Raw genomic sequence first — 27,599 nt, forward strand, 5'->3', positions numbered from 1 at the left:
GATCGACAGGATCTTTGCTCCAGCCCCTGCTGGAGCCGATCGATGATGCAGTTCCATTCATCTCCCTGGCCGGCGCAGTCGGGTTAATCCATCGAGGAGACGGTCGCTTGGTGCGAGAGGAAGCGGCGGCGCGATGGTGAGGATCGGGGGGGATAGCGGGGAGGGAGCCGGTCACAACCCCGGGGCCAGCGCTAGCGCCAGCTCCAGGCCCGGTGTGGGGAGCAGGTCGCTCGTCCTCCCTCTCCCTCGGCGCGCTGGGCCCGGCCCGGCCCGGCCCGGCATTGTGCCGACTCACGCTGCGGGCCGGAGCCGGAGTTGGGCCTGGAGCCGCCGCACTCGGGAGCCGGGCCTGGGGCCTGCACCGGCGGCCTTGATACAGCCACCCAGATTGGAAACAGGCCTTTCGGCCCAAACCGTCCATGTTGCCCCATCTACACCAGTCCCACATATCCCTCCAAACCGTTGCTATCCGTGTACCTGTCCCAAGTGTCTTTTAAATCCTTGTTAATTGTCTCCGTGCGGCGGGAAGTGGTTGTCCCTGGTGGAGATCTTTTACTCATTTTACAATTTAAACTCAGCTAGCCGAGTCTGCGTTCATTTACAGTGCTGAGGGCGTCTGATTAACACCGTTTAATGTCGTGAGAAAATGAAACCTCGTTTTTTACTCAGGATATGTTGCATCATGTGGCTAGTTGTGAAGTTTGTGTAACCTACCTACTACTGAAGTATCTGCTTCACCAGTTAATTTATTTCCAACCGTGATTTATGTTGTGGAAGAAACAAAGTGCTGGAGGAAATCAGCAAGTCTGGCAGCATCCCTGGAAGACATGGATAGGTGACATCCCCTATCCATGTCCTCAAAAGATGCTGCGTGACTGGCTGTGTTATTCCAGCACTCTTTTTGCTCAACATTCCAGCACTCTTTTTGCTCAACATTCCAGCATCTGCGGGTCCTTATGGTTTCTGGAAAAACAAAGAACTGTAGATATTGGCTTACCAAGAAAAGACACGTTTTGTGGCGGGACCCTTCTGAAACATCATCTATGTTCTCCAGAGATGCTGCCTGACCCACTGAATTACTCCAGCACTTTGTGCCTTTCCTTGTGATTCCTGTTGTGTTGTAGACCAAAGCAACTGCTAAGTTATGCATGGTATTCCAAAGGAATAAATTACGTTTAACTAGAGTTTATACATTTTTGATTGTGGAACATTGTCCATTTTCAGCAAAAATATCTGCTCCTCATTGATAGATACATGGTAGATAATGAGTTTATCTGAAAATTGGACTTTTGACAATCAAATTTGAAGTAAGTCCAACAACACTCTCTGAAGTCAACAACACTTAAAGGTCCTCGAGGGCGAAGTGTAGCAGCCGTGGGGGGGAGGCGTGCAGTGTAAATGATCAGGGGAATTTAAAGTCTCTTTCTTCAATCATGTCTGAAAATTCCTCCCGAGTCTAAACCAGGAAGGGAAAAAAAAATCAATGGTAATTTATCTGCTGAAAGTGAAAGTGGAATAAGCAGTAATGGAAGTAGAAAAAAAGTTGGTTCAATTCCATAAACATCGCACAATTTAGGTTAGGAAGAATTCTTATAAAGGTAATCTTTCAATGCTGGTTGTTCAGCAGTAAATTAAAACGTTTTGCACTTTTTAGAAATTCACTTACACCAGCTCCACTTTTTCATTGCTGTTTAATGGGTAACCTTACTAGCCATTGTTGAACCTGTTGACTCAGTCCCAGCGTCATAAATCATGTAGAGGACCAAGGCAAATCATCATTCCAAATTCAGGTTTTGTATTCCCCTGTTTAATTGTGCACATCCAAGGGATCAGTGGATATGCAGCAAAGGCAGGAACATGGTGCCAAAGTGGATGATCAGCCATGGTTATGTTGAATGGTGCAGAAGGCCTGAAGGGTTGGGAAAGCTCATCCCTGCTACACCTTGTGTGTCGATGCTTTATGGTGAAAACCTTGTTAGATGTGCCATTATTAACACCAATCATGCTCCCATCTGCACTTACATTTACATCTTATCTTCCTTTGCAAGGCTAATTGGCTGTTCAGTGTAGATCCATAGTTAGAGTTTATCCTGAATGAACTAACGTGAAGTGGAATCATCCACTGGATCCTTTACCGTTTTTCTTCAGAATTATGTTAGCCCTCAGCTTGCATTTACTTCAAAAAGAGAGTTAAAGATTGCAACCTACCATCAGTACTGCAGATTTTGGTAAATCCAACCATGGATTGGGCTGCATGTCAAAGAATACACTTCCTTTCAGAATCTGATAGCATTTTCACACATTTTACTTTCATTAATGGGATAAAGAAAACTCAGATAGTGTCCCACATTCAGATTCCAGACTTGTTATCTGTCTTTCAGCTGTAAGCATTTGTAATACCATTAGAATATGATATGATTATTGTCAAATGTAAACTGGAAACTTTCAATATATGTTCAGAATGTTAATGATCAAGAAAATATCCTTAAATAGGTGATAATTACACAATAGATATTAATTTGTTCTTTATTGCAATTCTTGCATACAATTCTAACATATGCTTTTTAATTACAGTTCCGTAACCAGTATGATAACGATGTCACTGTTTGGAGCCCACAGGTAAGAAAAGTTGCCTTTCGGGCTGTGTTCTATTTCATCACTTTTTATCACAAATTCTAATTGTTATAAATACACATAGAATGATAAATTGTTCACCTTTCCATTGTGATGTACCGAAGAAGACTTGCTTTTGTCCCTGGCATTATGCCGAAGGGTTTGTAGTAGATAAAGGGGCAAAGTTTAAAGGAGATGTGCAGGGCAAGTTTTTAATACAAAAAGTGATGGGTGCCTGGTTGAAGGAGAATACACCAGGGGCGCCGCATGATTGGCAGCTCCGCCATCAGACTCTGTTTTTTCATCTTTTTAAAACATTTTTAGTGCGTGTTAAAAGTCTGTGTAAATGTTCTCCGGTTTGTTTTATGTGGGGGTCGGGAGAGGAGGTCAGGGGGAGATGCGATTATTTTCCATGTTGCATGTCCGGCCGATCTGCGGCCGACCATCGATGGAGCTGGAGGCCTCCTCGGACTGACTTTGGGCCCCACCGCAAGGCGTAGACTTAACATCGGAGCCAATCCCTTGCATGGGATCGCTCCAACCGTGTCCTGCGGACTTACCATCAAGGCCTCGCAGACTTGGGATAGGCTAGTCGGGAAACTCCATCGACGCAGAGGCTCGACTAGCCCCGCGACACGGGGTCCGTTCGCCGGCGCGGGGGAGTCAAGATCGTCCCGTCAACGGAGGGCTCGCGGCCCCCAAGCATAGAGCATAGAAGGGAAGATATTTGCCTTCCATCACAGTGAGGAGTGTGGAGGAGTTACTGTTGTGGATGTTTATGTTAAAATGTATTTTGTGTGGTCCGTTGCTTTTTATAGTATGACTGACTTGGCAAATGAAATTCCTCGTATGTCGCAAAACATACTTGGCTAATAAAGTATTACTAGACCAAGTGGGACCCGTTGGGTCCCTGTCAAAACAGGAGGCCTGGTCCTCCAATGCAATATACCGCCACTCACCTGTTTCCCCCAATGCAACCAGTCCCCCCAACGCAATATTGCACCACTCACGCACATCCCCCAACTGCGCAGGCGCGGCTCATTTCCCCTCATCCCCAGCACTCCCTCCCCCTCATCTTCGCCCTCCCTCTTCTTTCCCCTCTCCTCCTCCCCTCCCCATCCCTCTTCTTTCCCCTACCCTCAGTCACTCCTTCCATAACTCCTACCCCCCTCCTATCTCTCTATCCCCCACTCCTCACCTCCCCCTATCCCCCCACTATCCCTCCTGACCTCCCCCACTGCCCTCCTCTCCCTCTATTCCCCACTCCCTACCTCCTCCACTCCACCCTCCTCTCCCTCTATTCCCCCTTCCCCCCCCCCCATTCTCATCACCACACACATTTTCCCCCTCTCCCTACCCCTTCCTCTCCCTCAATCCCCCCCACTCTTCCTCCTCACCTTCCCCATCCCTCCCTCACCTCTTCCTCCCTCTTCTTTCCACTACCCTCAGTCACGCCCTCCCTCCATCCATAAAAAGCACCATCTGCAGTTCCTTCCTCCACAGGTTATTCATTGTAAGCTGTGGATTAGATCCCGTTGACTTGACGATTGGATCAGTTTGCATTGTGTGTGCGTGAGTTACTCAAACTCCGCGCAAACTGCTCGGCCACCCTGCAACACGACTCTCCCTCTGCCCATGCGTGCTCAGCTGCCGCTCGGCCCGTTCCCGTCCTGTCCGACCACCCGCTGCTGCCGCTTGGCCCATCCCCGCCTGCTCGCTGCCGCCATTGTGGCGGGGGGGGGGCAACGGCGGAGGTGGAGGAGACGGGACCGTCATTGCCGCAGCGGGGGAGAGGGGTGAGTGATGAGGGAGAGAGAGAGACGAGGCCAGGGCCTCCACTGAACCCCCCCCCCCCCAGCCGCTGCCGAGGAGTTTGTGAGTGAGGTGGGATGGGCAGGAAGGGGAGTCGCCATCCCGGCCTTGGCATTGACTGACCGGAGAAGAGACTAATCTGTGTAGCACCGACTGATGGAATGTGCGCACGCGCGTTTTTAAAGATTTTTAAACCTCGATAACCTTTACAATATACCACTGATCGGAACGAAACTTGTTGTACTCACAGCACAGGAGAATGGTGAGTAACCGATAGAAAAATCCCGCAAGCCGGAAGAGCACATGATCAGAGTTTTAGTTATGTATAGATATAGATAGATTGTGATTGTGTTTTAGAGGCTTTTGGATAGGCATATGGCTCTGTAGGGAATGGAGGGATATAGATCATGTACAGGCATAAGTGTTTAACTTAGTATCATGTTCAGCACAGACATTGTGGGCCTCGGGCTGTTCCTGTGCTGGACCGTTCTATGTTCTAATACAGTGGTTCTCAAATGGGGGTACGCGTACCCCTGGGGGTACGTGAAGGCACTCCAGGGGGTACGTGAGATTTTAAAATAAAAATATATTTTTGCGCTGGTTAGGGGGTACTTGGCTGAAAAATATTTCACAGGGGGTACATCACTGAAAAAAGGTTGAGAACCACTGTTCTAATAGATGCTTGATAATATCTTCACTGAACATAGACTTTGCAAGATAGGCAAGATGGATCAGATTTATTTAATAGAATCATAAGCATAGAATCATGCAGTATGGAAACAGGTCCAACTTGTTCACACCGACCAACATATCCCATCTAATCAGTAATTATTTGAAGAAATATTAGAGGGGGTTTGTATTTTTTTAATATCATGTTCAATATGTATTTAAGTAATTATACTAAATCTGCAGCACAAAATCTCCTTGGCCCTGCCATCTGTTGGCAGTTATTTGCTCCATGCCAACCTCTTTTAAATTGACAATAGGCGGCATGGTGGCACAGCAGTAGAGTTACTGCCTTACAGTGCCACAGACCCAGGTTCGATCCTGACTGCAGGTACTGTCTACACTGAGTTTGTACATTCTCCCTGTGACCGTGTGTTTTTTCCGGGTGGTCCGGTGTCCCCTCACATCTCAAAGACATACAGGTTTGTAGGTTAATTGGTTTTGATTTGTAAATTGTTCCTAGTGGGTTGGATAGTTCTAGTGTACGGGGATCGATGCATCTCTAAAACTAAAAAACAATAAATATTTCTGTTCCTTGTGGCCATGTGTGTTTTAAATGTTTCCTTCAAACACTTTTATTTGCTTTTGGGATGTGAATGTGGGGGGATTGCAACATTATTATTTCCCCTGAAGGGTGGGAGGGGAGGGTGGCTCAGAAGTTCAATTTGGCTTTTAGCTGCAGTGGAGCTCAAGCATTGATCGTAGATGATGAGATTATATTAGTGGAAGTAAACAGCCTTTGTAATCTGGAGGATACTGGGTTGAAAACTCTGCTTGGAATCATCTATGATGCTGAGATTGTGTTCATCCTAATGGCAATGGTCAGAGATGGGGCTATCATTGACTATGAATTTGTGTTATGAGCTAAAGTCATTAGCTTCATGTTCATTGTGGGGAATTGTGATTCACCTGGAAATGCAAACATAGAGAGGTTGAGGTAGAGTAAGGTGGCCTCAGCTGGTGTCATGCATTTGGATGGAGTTGACTAGGGCCATGTAGATGTAAAATGAGACTGGGCCAACAATAGTCCTGTGGGTACCCAGCAGAAACAATGCAGTATCAGTGCGATTGGATGCACCAGAAAGTATAAGACTGCCATGAGGCCTTGTGATAAGCAACTAAATGAGCATTTTATATGTGGAGTTGTAGAGTGCCTCCAAGGATTTAGAATGTGACGTAGCGTACCTAGAAATAAGATTATTCATTTTATTTCAACGTGCTCAAGTTGAGATTGGAGAATTCTAAAGCTGATGGCAGTAGTGTTTCAGAATATTGAAAACCAATGATAGTGTAAACTTGTAAACCGGCCCTAATGAGTGCCCCCCCACCCACCCTCTTTGGTGGTCTCCCTCAGATGGTCACGTCAATCAATTCAGCTTGCTTATTTATGTATTGTATTTATTTACCTTTCTTGTACATCAGTGGAGCTGCACACTAAATCTCGTTGCACTGACGTGCAATGACAATAAAAGATATTATTATTATTATTATTATTATTATTATTATTATTATTATTGTTACTCAAGCTCACAACATTTTGTTCTTTCAGGGGCGTATACATCAGATTGAATATGCAATGGAGGCAGTGAAACAAGGCTCAGCCACCGTGGGGCTCAAATCCAAAACGCATGCAGTTCTCGTAGCTTTGAAGGTAAAATTGTGGACAGCGTAATGGTTTTGAGTAGTCTTCCTGCTCGCTTATGCCATTTTTTTAAACTTCCTAAATAATTCCACTCTGTTTCAAACTATTCCTTGAAACCTCAAAAATTCAGAAGTGAGAAAATGGTTTAGCATCAACGATCATGATTGGCATTGATTGTCAAGTGAATCAAAGTTTTAACTAAAATATAAAAGCGACAGTTGTTAATCTTGTAAATTTAAAGGACAGAAGCACAGCATCGGACAAGTGTTTCTGATCAACATGAAGATCTGCTCACGAGATTTTGTGTAACCCTGTCCACAACCACATCAATGCACTGTGCTTTCAGGTCATGGCTTGTTTTTATTAAAACCAATGATCTACTCCCAAATGTTAAAATGATCAACTTACATATGTGAATGTGAATAAAATAAATATAATGCTGAACCCTTGGTAGGATCATGATACTTTAATAATGTAATAAGGAATAAAATGTTCTTTATTCTCTCAATTTCCACTTTCCCAGTTACCCCCCACCCACCTCATCCCATCGTTTGATGGTTACAATGCATTATGAACAGCTTGTTTCAAGCGTGTGTTCTGAACGTGTGAACCTGGGGGGAGTGTGTCAAGCCGGCACTTTTCCAGCAGAGATCACTGGAGAGGAATCCAAACTGAAGACCTGATGAACATTACCATTCTTGCCCGAGAGATACAAACAAGTTTAAAATTCAAACCATTACATGGGTTAAGGACCCTATTTAGACCTTTGATCAGTGAAACCGAGTGCATCATGGAGTGCATTTGTCCTTCAATTCTTATTTTTAATCTCTTGACTAGAAGGATGGAATTTTGGGGATTTTAGGTGATTTTTAGGGTGTGGTCCATTCGTGATTCTTCTCTTATTAGATCATTGGCGTTAAACTAATCGGCATTTGTAATGAAATTCCTGTACATGGACAAAACCATAATCCTCAGAGGAGCTGCTAACTTTAAAAAGTGGGATGATGATCAGATTTCATAATAACAGCTATACAATAACAGTATAATAATAATAATCCTGGATTCTCTGGGAGGGAAAGGAACTTTTTCATGTTCCAAGAATTTTTGGATTTGTTACGGTCTGCATCCATAGTTCTCTGCATCATTTCTTGCTAACCACCAGTGTTTCTCAAATCTCACCAACCATTTCTCTTTCCTTTTATCATATAACTCTGCATGAAATTACCTTGCAATCACCATTTGCTTTGCAGAGAGCTCAGTCAGAACTGGCTGCTCACCAAAAGAAGGTGCTCCATGTTGACAATCATATTGGCATCTCCATTGCTGGTCTCACAGCTGATGCTCGGCTACTGTGGTGAGTGTTTGTAGTTGGTTGAGTTGCAATCATTATTTTGTCATGATGTTAAAAGATAAAATAAATGTTAAAATACGATTTGTCGCTCTTCCTGAAATGGGACGCAAAGCAATTATTTCAAGTTCCATGATCAAAATAAACTAGATTTAAAAATGAATCAAAAAATGCTGTAAACTCTGCCAGGGAGCTACTGTAGAAAATGAAACCAATAACATTTCAGGTGGAAGACGCTCCAATAGAGCATGCAATTAAATTATGGACATTAAAAGTGGAACAATCTATCTATCTATATATTAAAACTGTGTGTGTTTGTGGGTGTATGTGATTTGGCCTTTGACTCATTGCTACGCCAAAACACCGAAAAACTCCGAGATTTTTTCCATTTCGTTAGCGATTTCAATTTTACATTCACTCATCTCAAAACATTTGGCCATTTTTATGTACACGATTTTTAATAAAATCCCCCACACACTCACTCATTTTAACATCTAAACGGGACTCACAAGCTGCTGATGTCACAATCCAACATGTCGACCAATCCAGGCACACCTGCCTCCAGTATGCCTCCAAGTACGCTCGCGCCACGGCTCCCGCTGCTGGACTCCAGCCCGCCCGCCTGCCCGCCCCCCACTTCATCCTCTCCCCATCCTCTCCTTTCTCTCCCCCAATTCACCCCCACTCCGCCCTCACTCCGCCCTCTTCCCCCATTCTCCCCCTCTCCATCTCCCTCTCTCCTCACCCCTCTCCCTCCTCCCCTCCCACCCCCTCTCTCCCCCCTCCCCCACCCCCTTCCCCTCTCTCTTGCACCACTCCCCGCTACCCCTCTCCCCCTCACTCCCCACTCTTCCTCTCTCCCTCCCCCCTCCCCCACCTCTCTTCCTTCCCCTCCCTCTCTCTCCCCCTCCCTTCCCCCTACCCCTCTCTCCCCTTCCCCTTATCACCTCTATCCACCTCTCCCACCCCCCTACCCCTCTCCCCCCCTTCCTGCCCTCCCCGCTCTCCTCCCACTACCCACTCTCCTCCCCCTCTCTCCCCTTTCCTCCTCCCCCTCTCCCCTCCCCCTCTTCTCTCCCCACCCCGTCTCCCTCTCCCCCCCGCCTGTGTGTTTGGGGGGTGGTGAGTGTTAGTGTGATGCCGCAGCCCCCCCCCCCCCTCCGCAAAAGTGCGTTGGGGAAACAGACCCAACGGGTCTGCACTTGGTTTAGTATATTACTAAAACTCTCATCTTGTTTGTTTGTATGCGTGCGTGTATGTGATATCCCAAAACCCAGCTAAAACGGTACACGATAGCGCTATAATTTCTGGCCCACCTTATTCACCATTGCCTTGGGATATAAATGAAACAAGTTTTGTTTGGATTGATGTAATATTTTACGTTATTGACATTTTAAACTTTACAAAAAACACTTTTCCACTTGCCCTGCCCATCAGCCAAGTTACAATGATGTCACAATGGGATCCCAAATCTAATTTACATTAAAAAATCGCAATTTAAAAAAAAACTTTGTTGTAATCAAATTCTTCCATTTTCATTAATAGCTAACAATGTGTTTAGGTTATTTTAAAGAAAAGACGCAATTTTCATTGGGGGGAGGTTCATTTAAAAAAAAAATTCTATTTTCATTGTGGTGGGTGGGATAGGGGGAGCTGAGGAGTGGGGGAGCAGGGGGATAGAGGGAGAGGAGTGGGGGAGCAGGGGGAGAGAGGTTATGGAGGGAGGGAGTGACTGAGAGTAGGGAAAAGGAGAGGGAGTGAGGTGAGGGAGGGAGTGGAGGAGAAGAGGGGAAAGAAGAGGGAGGGTGAAGAGGAGGGGGAGGGAGTGCTGGGGGATGAGGGGGAATGGAGGAGGATAGGGGTCGGAAGAGGGATGGCGGGGATCGCTGGCGTCACAACGAGAACCCCTCAGCCGCGCCTGCGTAATTGGGGGCTATGGGTCAGTGGTGGAATATTGCATTGGTGGACGGGCCCAATGGGTCCGCACCTGGTCCAGTATATTCTAAAAATTATCTTGCTACATGTCATTATTTTGTTCACTTTACAGTCTTAAACTACAAATAATTTCTCATCAGACAATTAATTGTGTTATCATGCTATCTGTCCTTTGTTTAGAATTGACCCTGAGAAATGTTGTGAATAAGAAAGGAGAGGGTCTCGGCTATTATTTGATCAAACTTGTTATATTTTAAGATTTACATTGATATGTGTCCTGTCCCAGCATTTCTTTTTATCCTCAAATTATTTATCTCAAATTATTTTTTTGCTCAGCGAAATTTTATCAATTTGACTGCTTGCTTTTTTTTCCTCAAGAATCTTTGCTGACTTGCTTTGGACAGTGGCAAAAAGTGGCGATTCACCAGAGTGAAATTGAGAATTGAGCATCTGGGAGATGAGAGGATAAAGAATGTAAAACAGTCCAGTCACTGCATGTCTGCCTTTCAAACAATTGCAAATTGCTGTTTTTACCAGTGCTTCTTCTTTGTTTATTTCTTCATCTATATTTGTAAAATGTAATATTTTTATCCTTCATTTACTGCAGCAACTTCATGCGTCAGGAATGTTTGGATTCCAGGTTTGTGTTTGACAGACCACTGCCAGTGTCCCGTCTTGTGAGCCAAATTGGAAGCAGTATCCTTGAAATATAATCAAGCCTTTTCCATCCATTTAATCTGTTTAAACATACTTTTCTTTGTTACATCAATAGCTGGATTTAAGTGCTGTTGAACTGTAAAGAAACTGTTAATGCAAGTTGAAATCAGTGTCTCTGAATTAATGTGAAATACATTGTCTGAGCAATTCTTTAACTATTCAGAAACTCAAATTCCAACCCAGCGATATGGACGGAGACCTTATGGTGTGGGATTGCTCATTGCTGGTTATGATGTAAGTGATAATGATTACTATCCTCCTCGTAATTAAACAACAGTATATATGTAAAGCAATTTGATTGATTTTGGTTCTGAGTGAGACGTGATCATGTTGCTGAGTGAAAGAGATGATTTTATTTAAAACTAGACTAAGTGGGACCCGTTGGGTGCCTGTCACACGGGAGGCCTGGTCCCCCAACGCATCCCGTTCCCCAGCGCAATATTCCACCACTCACCCATAGCCCCAAATTGCGCAGGCGCGGCTCAATTCCCCTCATCCGCCAGCACTCCCTCCCCTCCTCTTCACCCTCCCCCTTCTTTCCCCTCTCCTCCTCCCCTCCTCCATCCCTCCCTCACCTCTCCCTACCTCTCCTTTCCCCTACCCGCAGTCACTCCCTCCCTCCATAACCCCTCACCCCTCCCTAACCCCCTCCTTTCCCTCTATCCACCCACCTCCCCCACTCCTCACCTCCCGCTATCCCCCCGCTATCCCTCCTCACCTCCCCCACTGCCCTCTTCACCTTCCCCACTTCCGTCTCCCTCCCTGCCCCCTCCTCTCCCTCAATCCCCCCACTCTCCTTCCTCACCTCCCCAGGATCTCGAGGATGTCGCTCCTTTCCCTCCTTGCGTGCCTGGAGGAGCAGCAGCCGTCGGCCGCAGAGCCAGGCTCAGCACCCAGGCCCCGGCGGCCTCTCCCCGCCCCTGGGACGCCTAGGCGCCCGTCTCCAACCTAGGCAGCTTTTTAGGTTGCCAAATGACAGTTTAGGTGGCCATTTAAGACGGCTTGCATGATGCGTGCGATAATGTGCTCGGACGAAGTGCGTAGTTACCAGTCCGTATTATGCTCAATGAAGCATTCACATATTTCTGCTTCAAATAAAGTCACAAACTAAACACATTCACCAATCAAGACATGATATATACCACAATGACATGCAACAAAATTATAATACAGTATCTCAACTCTTTTTACACGTTGCAATGAATGCAATTTCTATTATTTCTTACCACTTCCAAACAAAAATGTGGTTGGATTATTCAGCGTATGATCAACCTCGGTAAGACCAAGCGCAGGCTTGGCGATCACTTCACACAACACCTTCACTCAGTTCGCAATAACCAACCTGATCTCCCGGTGGCTCAGCACTTCAACTCCCCCTCCCATTCCGAATCTGACCTTTCTGACCTGGGCCTCCTCCATGCCCAGAGTGAGGCCCACCGCAAATTGGAGGAGCAGCACCTCATATTTCGCTTTGGTAGTTTACACTCCAGCGGTATGAAGTTTGGCTTCTCCAATTTCAGGTAGTCCTTGCTTTCTCCCTCCTTCCCTTCCCCTTCCCAGCTCTCCTACAGCCTACTGTCTCCGCCTGAAGTCTGAAGAAGGGTCTCGACCCGAAACGTCGCCTATTTCCTTCGCTCCATAGATGGTGCCTCACCCACTGAGTTTCTCCAGCTTTTTTGTCTACCACCCATTCACACAAGTTCTGTTATCCCACTTTCCTCGCCCACTCCCTACACATTAGGGGCAATTTTATAGAGACAAGTTAACCTACAAAGCCAATGCCTCTTTGGGATGTCGGAGGAAACCCACACGCTTGCAGGGAGAATGTGCAAACTCAACACAAGACAGTGCCCGAGGACAGGATCGAACACCGATCTCTGGTGTGTGAGGCAGCAAGTCCACCAGCTGTGCCACTATATTTTGTTTACCAACACACAAAAAATTATACGTTCATAACTTTGGTTACTAAAATAAACAAACTATCCATTTTCAGTCTTAAATCTCTAAGTGACGCTATGGTCCCCCTTTGCAGCTACTGTATGTTTTAATTCAGTTCAAGACTATGGGGCAGTATATTGGCCATAAAGTTGCTGCCTAAAAGTGCCAGAGACCCGGAATTGATCCTGAATATGGGTGCTGTCTGTATGGAGTTTGCTTCTTTTCCCTTTTGATCACATGGTTTTCTACAGGGGCTCTTGTTTCCTTCCACATTCCAAAGGTGTGCAGGAACCTTTTTCAGACCCAACCCAAAACGTAATATTTTCCTTTTCTCCAGAGATTCTGTCTGACCTGTTGAGTTACTCCAGCTGGTTGTGTCTATCTTCGGTTTAAACCAGCATCTGCGGTTCCTTCCTGCACACACGATACTATACGATAGAACTTTATTAATCCCAGGAGGGAAATTGTGTGTACAATACAAGACCGTTTATTGTCATTTGAACCTCAAATGAAGTTCAAACAAAATTTGGTTTCTGCAGTCATAAAACAAGAAGAAACAATTAACAAGACACACAACCAACATAGTTCACACAAACATCCATCGCAGTGAATGTCCTCACTGTGATGGAAGGCAAAGTCTTGTCTCTCCCCTGCTCTCCATTCTTCTCCCGATGTTAAAGCCCCCGGCGGGCGATGTCAAGTCCCGCGGCTGTTAAAACCGTGCGGGGCGATGTAAGGCCCCGCTCCGGGTCGTTTACAACCCTGCAATTTGGGCGGGAGAAGTTGCCGTTGCGGGAGCTCCGAAAAGCGGTCTCCCACCAGGGACCCGCGAGCTCCCGATGTCACCGTCCACCGGGCCTGCGGCTGGAGCCTCCGAAGCTCCGGTCGGGTCGCAGCCGCGCGTCACCACAGCTCTCCACGCTCCGAAGCCGGCCAGCTCCACGATGGTAAGTCCGCAGGCTCCGCGACTGGATCCCCCAGGTCGTTCCGGTTGGAGGCCGCTCCATGGTGCTAGGCCCCAACGACAATGGAGACCCGATGGGGAACAGGTTGGGTACCCCGTACAGGGAAGAGATTTAAAAGTTTTCCCCCCCCACCCCCGGCCCCCACATATACACAGTTAAAAACAATATATAAACCACAACAAACTATACAGTCAACGGGACAAAAATAAAAAAAAAGACAGACAGACTGCAGAGGCCACTGCCGCGAGGCGCCGCCATTTTACAACTGGGTATATATATCATACACACACACATATATATTTATATAGTTATATATTCATATATAAATTACATTGTTTTTTCTCGTTTATAACATTGTTTACAGAGTACTATGTTTACATATTCTGTCGTGCTGCTGCAAGTAAGGATTTCAGTGTTCTAATTGACGTGAAAGAATAAAACACTTTTGACTCTTGACTTACGTCGCTACTGTGTGGGATAGAACTAGTGTACGGGTGATCAGTGTGGACTCGGTGGGCCGAAGGGCCTTTTTCCACGCTGTATCTTTAAATTAAACTAAAAACACTAAAACCAGAGGGAGTCTAAAAAAGGGTCTCTATCCGAAACATCACCCAATTTCTTCGATCCAGAGATGCTGGCTGCTCCATGTAGTTTCCCCGCACAATTAAAGAATGGAATAATCTTCACCCTACCATAGTTGCCCAACCAGATGCAACTAAATTTAAGGTAGCTCTTTTTTCCCAAGAACCCTTTTTTTGCTTAAGTCCACCCTCCACCACCTCCAGTTTAAATTCCATTTGGAATATTTTTGGAGGACCAGGAAACCAAGAACCAAGAGTTACTCCAGCTCCAGGGAGTGATTCTGCGTTGCGTTTCAGCAGTCGTGGCGAGGTCAGATCTCCCACAATGCAAAGGGAGGGAGAAAGTGACCGGCGCCGACCAGTTGCCGTGGCAGTGCGCATGTGCAGGGCGGCCGATGATGTGCTGGCCATGGTTGTGCACATGTGCAAGGGGGAGATGTGCTGAATGATAGGTGTCCCGGGTGCTCTGAAAGCACCGCCTGTGCGCCTGCAGCGCAGCCAACAACCTAGGCCCGGGCCCGGTGCCGCGACAAAGTGCTGGGGCAGTGGCTGCGGGTCAGACGCCCGCCAAATATGAGGGAAATTCCATCCCTGTGCCAAGCTGGGCGAAATGACACGGCTTTTAGGTTGCCCGACGGGACTTTAGGTGGCCATTGGCAACTGGGCGACCGTTAATTTCGAGCCCTGATAATAATAATGGATGGGATTTATATATATAGCGCCTTTCTAATACTCAAGGCGCTTTACATCGCATTATTCATTCACTCCTCAGTCACACTCGGTGGTGGTAACAGGGTTACAGGGTTACAGGGTTTCCTTTATTGTCATTCAGACCGAAGTCTGAACGAAATTTCGTGCCTGCAGTCATACATACAATACAATAAAAAACAGCAATAAACACATATTAACATCCACCACAGCGAGTCCACCTAGCACCTCCTCACTGTGATGGAGGCAAAAGTCTTAGGGCTGCAGTCTCTTCCTTCCTCTTCTCCCTCTGCGCTGAGGCGATACCCCACCGGGCGATGTTAAAAACAGTCCCGCGGCTCAATCACCGCGGCCCGGGGTGGTCGAAGCTGCCGTCCACCAGTCCCGCCGACGCAGCCGCTGGCTCGCGGCCGAACCCCGGACTCAGGTCACCACCACCAGAACTGCCGTCCCAGCCACCGGGGCAGACTGACGGAAGCGTGGCTGCCAATCTGCGCCTACGGCCCCTCCGACCACCACCAATCACTCACACACATTCACACACAGGCAAAGGTGGGTGAAGTGTCTTGCCCAAGGACACAACGACAGTATGCACTCCAAGCGGGATTCGAACCGGCTACCTTCCGGTCGCCAGCCGAACACTTAGCCCATTGTGCCATCTGTCGTCCCTGATGTTACCCGTGCCACCGTTGTGAAAAAATGATGGCGATCTGAATTCTGGGAAGGGCTCAACTGCGCAGGCGCAACTGAGGACCTATTGGGTGCCCTTTGTGACACCAGTAAAGACGTGCAAGGGCACTCTCCCCCAACTGCGCATGCACGGGTGGGGGCGCTGTTTGAAGTTGATTTTTTTTAAACGTCAATAACTTTTAAAATATACCATCAATCTGCACAAAATTTGTTTCATTCACAGCATAGGACAATGGTGAATTAGGTGGGGGGAAATATGTGGCGCTATCGTGTACCGTTTTTGTGCAAATAGAGATGCAACGCAAACCTGCAAACAAACAAGATGAGAGTTTTAGTAATATACTAGACCAAGTGGGACCCGTTGGGTCCCGTCCTCTCAACGAGCAGTTGCGGGGGGACGGGCGGCCTGCAGCGTCACACACACACACACTAACCAACCCCACACACACACACACACACACACACACAAACCATCCCCCATACACACACACTAACCACCCCCATTGATATTATATTAATATTATTCATTCACTCCTTTTACCCCATCCCCCGCTCTATCCACTCACGCATAGCCCCCAACTCGCAGGCGCGGCTAGAGAGGGAGGGGGGTAGAGAGAGAGGGACGCAGAGGCACAGAGAGGGATGCAGAGGCAGTGGAGCTTGCTGCCTTTTGGAGCTGGGGTTTCCGGGTGTCCGCTGCCTTTTGGAGCTGGGGTTTCCGGTTTGCGGCATCCATTGAGCGGGCAGCCCTGCTGCAAGCAGGCAGCCCTGGGCGATGTGACTCGCAGCGCGTGAACACAACGTTCAGCCATTGTGAATTCATCACGTCATCAGCCAAAGTCAGCGGTTTCATTTTCTAAGTTATTTGAGATTTTTGATTAATAACTTGAGAAATAATGCATTCATTTTTCAGATGAGACAATTTCTGAATCCACGGGATAAAACTTGACAGGAATTATCGTTAAAGCAGAAGTGATCGCGCGCGCGCGCACACACACACACACACACACACACACTGGGATGTATTGATTGGCTCCATAAATTCCAGAATTTTCCTTGTGGGGGGTGATTGGCTCCGGGGAGCACCTGTCTCTGGGGTGAGCGCCGCGCCGCGACTCCCCGTGGGCCCGGCGTCACACACACACTCACCACACCCCACACACACACACACTAACCACACCCCTTGATATTATATTAATATTATTAATTGGCTCCTTTTACCCCATCCCCACCCTATCCACTGACGCATAGCCCCCACCTCGCAGGCGCGTCTAGAGAGGGAGGGAGGGGGATAGAGGGAGAGGGCAAAGACAGAGGGGCAGAGAGAGTGGGGCAGAGGGAGAGGGATGGGTTGGGGGAGAGGAGAAGAGGGGGGAGTATGGAAGGGGGAGGAGAGGGGGCAGAGACAGAGAGAGGGGCAGATAGTGGGCTCAGAGAAAGAGGGAGGGGGAGAGAGAGTGAGAGGGCGGCGCAGACACTGAACGGGCGGGGCTGACTGCGGGCGGACCTCGCGGGATCTCGGAAGCCCAACCAAATTACTGCGTGTTCAGCGGCTTCAATCCAGAGCCGGGGGGGGGGGGGCGGGCGGGCGGCTGGGCTGCGGACGGCCGGTCGAGTGCGAATCGACTGCAAGAGGGAGGCGACAACATGACTGCGAGTTCGGGGGGTGGGGGGGTTACGTAACTCGCAGCGTGTGGAAAACAGTGCCCAGCAGGATGCGCGTTGAAAACTGCAACAGTCCGCGAGGAGCAGAGCCATTGTGACATCATCAGCTCATTAACTTTAAAAAACATTTCAGATTTGTGAACAATTTTAATAAATAGCTCAAGAAATAATGAATCAAATTTTCAGATAAGGCGAGTTTTTAGATCATGGCGTAAATCTCTATAGGAATATGTAAAAATGTCACCGTTAGCGCGTTGTGTTTTCGAGGAGATGTGAATCACAGACAAACAGCACACAAATAAATACACACACACACACATAAATACTCATCCAAGATCAGAATTGTAATAGTTATAAGATAGATAAATATATATGGATGTTGTCATGTGTGGGAAACAGCTGAAACCGTCACGGTACTTCGGAAAGTTCCTGCTTTATTAACTTGTTTGATTGAACAAACTTTTACTTTTTGCTTCAAGGAAATCGGCCCTCACATTTTCCAGACATGCCCGTCTGCTAACTACTTTGATTGTAAGGCCATGTCAATTGGTGCTCGTTCACAGTCTGCTCGAACCTACCTAGAGAGAAACATGGAAGCATTCCAGGAGTGTAAGTGTGGGGGGAAAACAATAATTGTTATTTTCTTCTGAGGCGTTTGTGTTTTTATTCACCACTGTCCTTTCTTCTCCCTCACATACTAACCAGGTAACTTGAACGAATTGGTTAAACACGGTCTGCAAGCCTTGAGGGAAACACTCCCTGCTGATCAGAATCTTGCTACAAAGGTATTAATTTTATTTATTGCAACATGCTATAATAGAGTGCCTTGCAATTCCACATTAGTATACAAGGAGCTTTGATTTATGTTCCACTGAAAGCACTGGAGTGGAATGCCAAGGTCAAAATAAAACAATGAAAGCCTTGACTTTCATACACTTTTTTTCACTTTGAGCAACAGGCATGTGCAGAGCGCCAATTATTGTTTCTCTTTTGCCGTGGGGAAACAACACCTTGTAACGTGCTTTGTTTTGATCATCTGCAAAAACCTTTTCAAAGAAAGGAATGACTTTATCAGCAACGCCTTTTCTCCTGAGATGTTGCCTGTCAAAGTGTTCATGACAATATTAAATCTGTCCTTGATAGTAACATGGATTTCTTTCTGCAGTTTTTAGTTGAACATGATTGTTTTATATCAGTGACACAGCTAGCGTCCTGGTGCCATTGCATCAACCTGGAGCTCAATGCTCTTAAGACAGTGGAATTGATTGTAGATTTTTGGAGAGCTCCCCCTCCCCTCACTCACCATCAACAACACCACAGTCACATCTGTGGAGTCATTTACAGTGCCCTCCATCATTTATTTAATTGCCTCTGTACTCCATAATTTTAGATTTGTAATAGAAAAAAATCAAGTGGTTAAAGTGCACATTGTCAGATTTTAATAAAGGCAATTTTTATACATTTTGGTTTCACCATGTAGAAATTACAGCTGTGTTTATACATAGTCCCCCCATGTTTGGGACACAGTAATGTCATGTAAATGAAAGTAATCATGTTTAGTATTTTGTTGCATATCCTTTGCATGCAATGACTGCTTGAAGTTTGCGATTCATGGACATCACCAGTTGCTGGGCATCTTCTCTGCCAGGCCTGTATTGCAGCCATCTTTAGCTTATGCTCGTTTTGGGGGCTAGTCCCCTTCGGTTTATCTTCAGCATATAAAAGGCATGCTCAATTGGGTTCAGATCGGGTGATTGACTTGGCCACTCAAGAATTTACCATTTTTTAGCTTTGAAAAACTCCTTTGTTGCTTTAGCAGTATGTTTGGGATCATTAATGACGAATGACAAGGCAACACAGTGGTCACAATCCAACATCATCCCCGTCCCCAAATTTGGGAGCCTGAACAAGACTGACAACTATCTTGGCATCAGCCTGACGTGTCTTGGCCAAGGTCTAAAACCGCTTGATTCTCAACTGGATTAGGGCTGCTATCGACCCGAATCTATGTTACAATCAGAACGGTATCAGAGAGAAGAGGAACGCGGTCACACAGATCCTTGCCCTCCGAAGAATCATTGAGGATGTGAAGAATAACAACCTGCCGGCTGTCCTAACCTTCATAGACTTCCAGAAGGTGTTTGACTCAATTTATCAATGCAAAATGATGAGGATTTTGAAGGCTTACGGTATCCCTCCTCATCTCCTGAGTGCCATTGATGATATGCACTTGGGCACCACGGCCAAGATTGTTGAGGTCAAAGTGTTCGAGATCCTCGCGGGCGTCTGACAGGGAGACACGCTGGCACCCTTTCTCTTCGTCATTGTCCTTAATCATGTCATGAGGCAGGCACTCAAGGAACACGTGGACCTCGGCTTTACAATCACTCCGAGGCGTTTGAGAAGAATCGGGCCAGTCAACTTGTCAGACCTTGACTTCGCTGATGACATCGTCCTGCTGTCAGACCAGATTATGGAGGCACAGGAGCTGCTCGGCAGGGTGGAGACGGAGTGCGGGAAAGTGGGCCTCCACCTCAATACCAAGAAGACGGAGTACATGGCGTTCAACGCGGTGACCATGAGCCTCTCAAGACCAGTGGCGGTGCATCTCTCAAGAAAGTGGAGGACTTCAAGTACCTGGGAGCGAGGATGCAGAGCTCGGAGAATGACATCAAGGTCCGGAAGCTCACATGAAAAACCCTCAATAACATGGGGAAAATATGGACGTCTCGGATGTCTAAGGGTCTCAAACTGAGATTCTTCCATGCAACTGTAGAGACCATATTATTGTACGGGTGTGAGGCATGGACTCTCACTCGAGCACTGTCCAAGTCTCTCGATGGTACCTACATCCGAATGCTCAGAAAAGTCCAAAATGTCAGTTGGAGGGACCACATCACCGACGCCCAGCTCCATGGGGAGATTCCACCTCTGACCAAGAAGATCAGGTGGAGAAAGATGAGGCTCGCTGGTCACTGCCACCGCCCCCAGAAATGCCCACAAACAAGGTTGTGCTGTGAGAACCCGCCATGGAAGACGTGGCTGAAGACGTTGATGGAAGACGCATGTGTAGAGACGAAAGAGGAGTTTGCCAGCTGCATGGAAGGAAGTAAACAGAAGGCGGGTAACTATAGACCGGTTAGTCTAACATCGGTGGTGGGTAAAATGTTAGAGACAATTATTAAAGAAACACTAACGGGGCACTTGGATAAACATGACTTCATCAGACAGAACCAGCATGGTTTTGTGAAGGGGAAATCGTGTTTAACGAATCTGCTCGAATTCTTTGAGGAAGTAACAACCCGGGTGGATAAAGGGGAACCGGTGGATGTGGTATACTTGGACTTCCAAAAGGCTTTTGACAAGGTGCCACATAAGAGACTATTGCTAAAAATAAAAAATTATGGGATTGGGGGTAATATATTAGCATGGGTAGAGGATTGGCTAACAAATAGGAAGCAGAGAGTGGGGATAAATGGTTCATACTCGGGATGGCAACCGGTAACTAGCGGGGTTCCGCAAGGGTCGGTGCTGGGACCCCAGTTGTTCACAATTTATATAAATGATTTGGAGGAGGGAACCAAGTGTAATATATCAAAATTTGCGGACGATACGAAAATGGGAGGGAAAGTAGGGGATGAGGAGGATAGGAAGAGTCTGCAAAAGGATATAGATAAGCTAGGTGAGTGGGCAACAACTTGGCAGATGAAATTTAATACTAATAAATGTGAAGTCATTCACTTTGGGGAAAAAAATGATAGGGCAAGTTATTTTCTAAATGAGGAGGAGCTGCGTTGTAATGCAATGCAAAGGGATCTAGGGGTATTAGTACATGAATCACTAAAAGTCAGTATGCAGGTGCAGCAAGCAATCAGGAAGGCCAATGGAGTTTTGGCCTTTATTGCTAGGGGGATTGAGTATAAAAACACGGAGGTCTTGCTGCAGCTGTACACGGTATTAGTGAGACCACATTTGGAATACTGTGTACAGTTCTGGGGTCCATACTTAAGAAAGGATGTACTAGCCCTGGAGGCAGTGCAGCGAAGGTTTACAAGATTAATTCCTGCAATGAGGGGATTGACATATGAGGAAAGGTTAAGTAAGCTGGGACTCTACTCTCTGGAGTTTAGAAGAATGAGAGGCGATCTCATTGAAACGTATAAGATCGTGAGGGGCCTTGATCGGGTGGATGCACCGAGGATGTTCCCAATGATCGGGGGGGCTAGAACTAGGGGACATAGTTGCAGAGTGAGGGGGGGCTCTTTTAAAACTGAGATGAGGAAGAACTTCTTCACCCAGAGGGTGGTTAGTTTGTGGAATTCACTGCCCCAGGGAGCAGTGGAAGCAGAAACGTTAAATATATTTAAGTCAAAAATAGATGGTTTTTTAGCTGCCAAGGGGATAAGGGGCTACGGGGAGAGGGCAGGGATATGGACCTAGGTATGGTTAGTATAGTAAGACCTGAGTGATCTCCTGGACAAGTGTCGATCGCCTGGATTGGGGTCGGAGAGGAATTTCCCGGATTTTTTTCCCGAATTGGACCTGGGTTTTTATCCGTTTTTTTGCCTCCCCCAGGAGATCACGCGGTTCTTGGGGTGGAGAGGGGTGATAGCGGTATAAAGGGGAGGGTAGTGTCTTGTGTTCTGTGTCTTGTGTCTACTGTTTGTGGGTAAGTGTGTCTGTTTAGTGTTCAGCCATGAGTGAATGGCGGTGCGGGCTCGACGGACCTGGTGGTCTACTCTCGCACCTACTTTCTATGATTCTATGATTCTATGGAGGACAGAGATGTGTGGTGCGTCCGTCACCATGCCCGTCAGAAACCAGCACCACTGCGTCGCTAATGTTTTCAACTATTTAATAAATAATAATAAATGGGATCATTGTCTTGCTGTAGAATAAACCACCGGCCAATGAGTTTTGAGGCATTTGTTTGAATTTGAACAGATTGGTTGTGTCTATACACTTCAGAATTCATTATGTTACTACCAGCAGCAGTTGTATCATCAATGAAGATAAGTGACCCAGTACCTTCAGCAGCCATACATGCCCAGGCCATAACACCCCCCACCACCGTGTTTCACATATGAGGTGGTATGCTTTGGATCTTGGGCAGTTCCTTCTCTCCTCCATACTTTGCTCTTGCCATCACTCTGATATAAGTTCATCTTTGTCTCATCTGTCCACAAGACCTTTTTCCAGAACTGTGGTTGCTCTTTTAAGTACATCTTGGCAAACTGCAACCTGGCCATCCTGTTTTTGTGGCTAACCAGTGGTTTGCATCTTGCAGTATAGCTTTTCTATTTCTGTTCATGAAGACTTCTGCGGACAGTGGTCATTGACAAATCCACACCTGACTCATGAAGAGTGTTTCTCATCTGTCGGATAGGTGTTTGGGGATTTTTCTTTATTATAGAGAGAATTCTTGTCATCAGCTGTGGAGGTCTTCCTTGGCCTGCCAGTCCCTTTGCGATTAGTTAGCTCATCAGTGCTCTCTTTCTTCTTAATGATGTTCGATACAGTTGATTTTGGTAAGCCTTAGGTTTGGCTGATTTCTCTGACAGTTTTATTCTTGTTTCTCTGACTCATAATGGCTTTTTTGACTTTCATTGGCACAACTTTGGTGCTCATGTTGATTAACAGCAATAAAAGTTTCCAAAGGTGATGTAAAGACTGGAGGAAACACTAGGTGCTACAAGCTCTCTTATAACTGCATTAAGGAGGCATTTAAACACACCTGAGCAATACAAACACCTGTGAAGCCATGTGTCCCAAACATTATGGTGCCCTGAAATGGGGGGACTATGCATATTCGCAGCTGTAATTTCTACATGGTGAAACCAAAATACCCTTTAATACAATCTGACAATGTGCACTTTAACCACATGTGATTTTTTTTTTCTATTACAAATCTCAAATTGTGTAGTACAGAGGCAAATAAATAAATGATGGGATTTTGTCCCAAACATTATGGAGGGCACTGTAAGTTCCTTGGAACCATCATCTCCAGGGACCTTAAATGGGAGGTCACCATCGACTCCACAGTCAAAACGTCCCAACAGAGGATGTGCGGCAGCTGAGAAAACACAATCTGCCACAGGCAATGATGGTCCAGTTTTATACTGCCATCATAGAGTCTGTCCTCACCTTCTCCATCATGGTCTGATTTGTCTCAACCACCAAACACGACATCTGGAGCCTGCAGCGCATCGTTCGATCAGCAGAGAAAGTTGTTGGCTGCAACCCCCCCCCCCCCCCCAATGACGAACTGTACACTGCAAGGGCCAGGAAGCGAGCGGGTAAGTTCATCTCTGAGCCCTCTCACCCTGGCCACAAACTCTTTGAAGTACTTCCCTCTGGGAGGCGACTCCGGACTGTCAAAGCCGCCACAGCCAGACATAAAAACAGCTTTTTTTCCACGAGCAGTAACTCTACTCAACAGCCAAATGTCTGTAGCCTCCTTTTGCTCTGTATTTTCTTTTATTTTTCACGTTTGAATTACAATGTTTTATTTGTAATTGTCCACTATATATCGTGTTGTTATCCTTGGGAGCAAAGCACCAAGGCAAATTCCTAGTATGTAAACATACTTGGCTAATAAAATGTATTCAATTCATTTTATCACAAGTCCGCAACTAACTTTTTGCTCTAAAGCATGTAAAATATTTATAGGTGCTAATTTATTAACACTGAATTGAATTGTAAAACTCTGCAATTTTCATTTGGTGTTGGATTTTGCTCAATATGATTGTTAAAGTCGTGCTGCATTACCTAAATATTGAAAATGTATTTTCCTTCAGAATGTCTCTATTGGAATTGTGGGTAAAGACATTAATTTCACAATTTATGATGATGAAGACGTTGCACCATTTTTGGAAGGTTTAGAAGAAAGACCTCAGAGAAAGGTAAGCACAGAAAATGATGGCAATGATATACACTACGAACTAATTTATAACCATCCATTAAACTATTTTGCTTGGCAGTACTGCCATTGGTAGGACTGTCTTTGGTCAGTCAGTGCCAGATGACTGCACAAACCTGCCTCCTTCACAAACTTCAACACAGATTAGTTTTACACCTTTTGCAACTTCCCAACATTTTGAAATCAAAAGCTTTTCAATTTTATAATGATTTAAAAAGTTTGTTGGTTAGAGTTTTGCACAAACCAAATATATTGCATGGAATTTTGCTGGAGGTTTTTTTAGCTAATATAACACTGCATATGATTTTAGACTTTAGGAGAGATTTTTAGGCTTTAGGAGAGTCCCCCTCCCCTCACCACACTCACCGTCAGTCACATATGTGGAGTCTTTTATGTTCCTGGGAACCATCATCTCCAAGGACCTTAAATGGGGGGCTACCATCGACTCCGCAGTCAAAATGGCACAACAGAGGATGTACTTCCTGCGGCAGCTGAGGAAACACAATCTGCCGCAGGCAATGATGGTCCAATTGTATACGGCCATCATAGAGTCTGTCCTCACCTTCTCCATCATGGTCTGGTTTGGCTCAGCCACCAAGCATGACATCCGGAGGCTGCAGCGAATCGTCTGATCAGCTGAGAAGGTTATTGGCTGCAACCTTCCCTCGATTGATGAACTGTACACTGCAAGGGCCACGAAGCGAGCAGGTAAGATTATCTCTGACCCCTCTCACCCTGGCCACACTCTTTAAATCGCTTCCCTCTGGAAGGCGACTCCGGACTGTCTAAGCTGCCACAGCCAGACATAAAAACAGTTTTTTACCACGAGTAGTAGCTCTACTCAATAACCAAAAATCTGTAGCCTCTTTTTGCTACATGTTTAATCAATAATGTTTTATTATTAATGATTAATGTTTTATGAGTCTTTCCTAACTGTCACTGTATGTCATGTTGTCACTTGAGGGCGGAGCACCAAGGCAAATTCCTTGTATGTGAATACTTGGCCAATAAACTTATTCATTCATTCATATCATCACAGAACATGTGTTAGTTTCAGGACTATTTTGTGTTCAATTATATGGCCTACAGAATATTCTTGAAATGGATAAGAATTCTTGGTCCTTTCATTGAAGCCAGCCTTCAGACATCAACAGTGTGTCACATATTGTCGCCTCAAACATATTTGAACTTTCCATAAATGATGAACTCCAGGTCTATGTTATGTTGATGTGTAACTTTTTATTCCAAAGTGATCATTTTCACTCTTAATATTTAGTTGTGAATTTGATCATTACTGACATGAACTATGCAAGGTGTAAATGTTTTTAAAATATTTAATTTTGCAGTCTGACTTTAAATGTTATTTTCTACTGATCAAATGTATAATTTCACGTTTGCAACTTGAAGTGCAGACTTTTTAATTTTACTAATATTTTTTAAATGTTTTATAGGTAGCTTCATCTGAAGATGCCCCTTCTACTGAAAAAGCAGAAGAACCAATGGAACATTAATTTACTGATCTATATTGGTCTCTGTAATTATATTTGCAGCACCGAAAAGGCATTGCTTTTGAGAAACATATTTCAATAAAATGGAGATAAGCAATACTGTAATTGTTTTTTTTCCTATGAAGATTTTGTTACCTATCAATGTAAACCATCTGTAAAACCAATAAACTCACAAATTATCAAAAGTTGCAAGTTGATTATTTGGGACAGTATCTGATGTTTGATTGCACAATTAATGCCATTGAGGTTGCCTTTCATTTATTTCCAAGACCTCAAGTATGCTTGAGAGTTGAGCAGTTCTAATAGCAAGAATGCTTAATGATAATTCAGTTGAACAATGCACTTTTTTGAGTTAGCTGATTTCAAGTAGGATAGGAATAATGTTGGCAGAATTGACTCTTGTGTTGCAAGGTCATGTCAGAATGCATTGCTGTTTAATCCTTGACAATCAGTCGTTGTGCCAAGATGAAAGTTGTATCTTTGGACAATACCACGTTTGGTCTACTGTTGAACAACACTGAACACATTATTATCTGTGCCATTGTTCTGACCAACTTTGTTCTGGAGCTAACAAAATCAAATTTATGACCACCTCTATTTTGCCCCACAGCACCTCTGTATTGCCTCCAACTCTTTAAACCTGAAGTAGCTTATTATAATCACTTTCTATGGAATTGCTTCATACTCCAGCAACTGTCTTTAATGGAATTTTCCATACCTCAATTTTGTTACTTTCAGTGATGAGTTAAAAGTGATCATCTCTCATTGTGGATTGCACCCTGAGTAATCTGAGGAAATACATTCTTGCCATAGAGGGAGTACAGAGAAGGTTCACCAGACTGATTCCTGGGATGTCAGGACTTTCATATGAAGAAAGACTGGATAGACTTGGCTTGTGCTCGCTAGAATTTAGAAGATTGAGGGGGGATCTTATTGAAACTTACAAAATTCTTAAGGGGTTGGACAGGCTAGATGCAGGAAGATTGTTCCTGATGTTGTGGAAGTCCAGAACAAGGGGTCACAGTTTAAGGATAAGGGGGAAATCTTTTAGGACCGAGATGAGAAAAACATGTTTCACACAGAGAGTGGCGAATCTCTGGAATTCTCTGCCATAGAAGGTAGTTGAGGCCAGTTCATTGGCTATATTTAAGAGGGAGTTAGATGTGGCCCTTGTGGCTAAAGGTATCAGGGGGTATGGAGAGAAGGCAGGTACAGGATACTGAGTTGGATGATCAGCCATGATCATATTGAATGGCGGTGCAGGCTCGAAGGGCCGAATGGCCTACTCCTGCACCTATTTTCTATGTTTCTAAACCCTACTACAGGTGCACAACCTTTTATCCGAAAGCCTTGGGACCAGACACTTTTCGTAATTCAGAATTTGTCGGTCTTCGGAATGGAAATTTTTTAGCGTAGATTTTAATGGCTGGCTCAGTGGTAGAGTGCTCGGCTCATATCCGCAAGGTCGCGAGTTTGCGCCTTGATCCTGGCAGTTACTCGATCGCGAGTTTGAGTCTTCAATGTCGTTTTTTCTTGCAGAATAAATGTTTGTATGAAATACAGTGTAGGAGAAGTGTACTGACTGTGTGGGCAGAACTTTGGAAGTGATTGCCCACCAGTCTAAAAAGCCGCTGTGTCTCCCTGTCCCTGGGATAGCAGGGGGCGATCAAACAGCACAATACCCCCCTCCCCCTCCAACTCCAGAGGAATCCGCTCCCCGATGGGCCGCTACCAAAGATCATAGAGGAGCTCCTCTATGATCTTTGGCCGCTACAGCGACCAGTGGCAGTTCGCCCACAGCCCGAGCTGCGCCCCCTCATCCGCCACCCCAA

At 45.6% G+C, this 27,599-nt stretch overlaps 1 protein-coding gene across 1 annotated transcript; it reads left to right on the plus strand.

Moving 5' to 3' along the window:
- On the plus strand, positions 1–25,952 carry psma1 (proteasome 20S subunit alpha 1). The gene is made up of 10 exons (XM_033038503.1): positions 1–136; positions 2,575–2,619; positions 6,701–6,802; positions 8,044–8,147; positions 10,684–10,772; positions 10,957–11,027; positions 17,820–17,949; positions 18,046–18,125; positions 24,138–24,242; positions 25,711–25,952. The coding sequence occupies exons 1-10, from the start codon at positions 134–136 to the stop codon at positions 25,768–25,770; spliced, it is 789 nt and encodes a 262-aa protein (XP_032894394.1). The 5' UTR covers positions 1–133; the 3' UTR covers positions 25,771–25,952.
- The last annotated feature ends 1,647 nt before the right edge of the window (positions 25,953–27,599 follow it).

Source organism: Amblyraja radiata, chromosome 20, assembly GCF_010909765.2.
Source record: "Amblyraja radiata isolate CabotCenter1 chromosome 20, sAmbRad1.1.pri, whole genome shotgun sequence".
NCBI lineage: Eukaryota > Metazoa > Chordata > Chondrichthyes > Rajiformes > Rajidae > Amblyraja > Amblyraja radiata.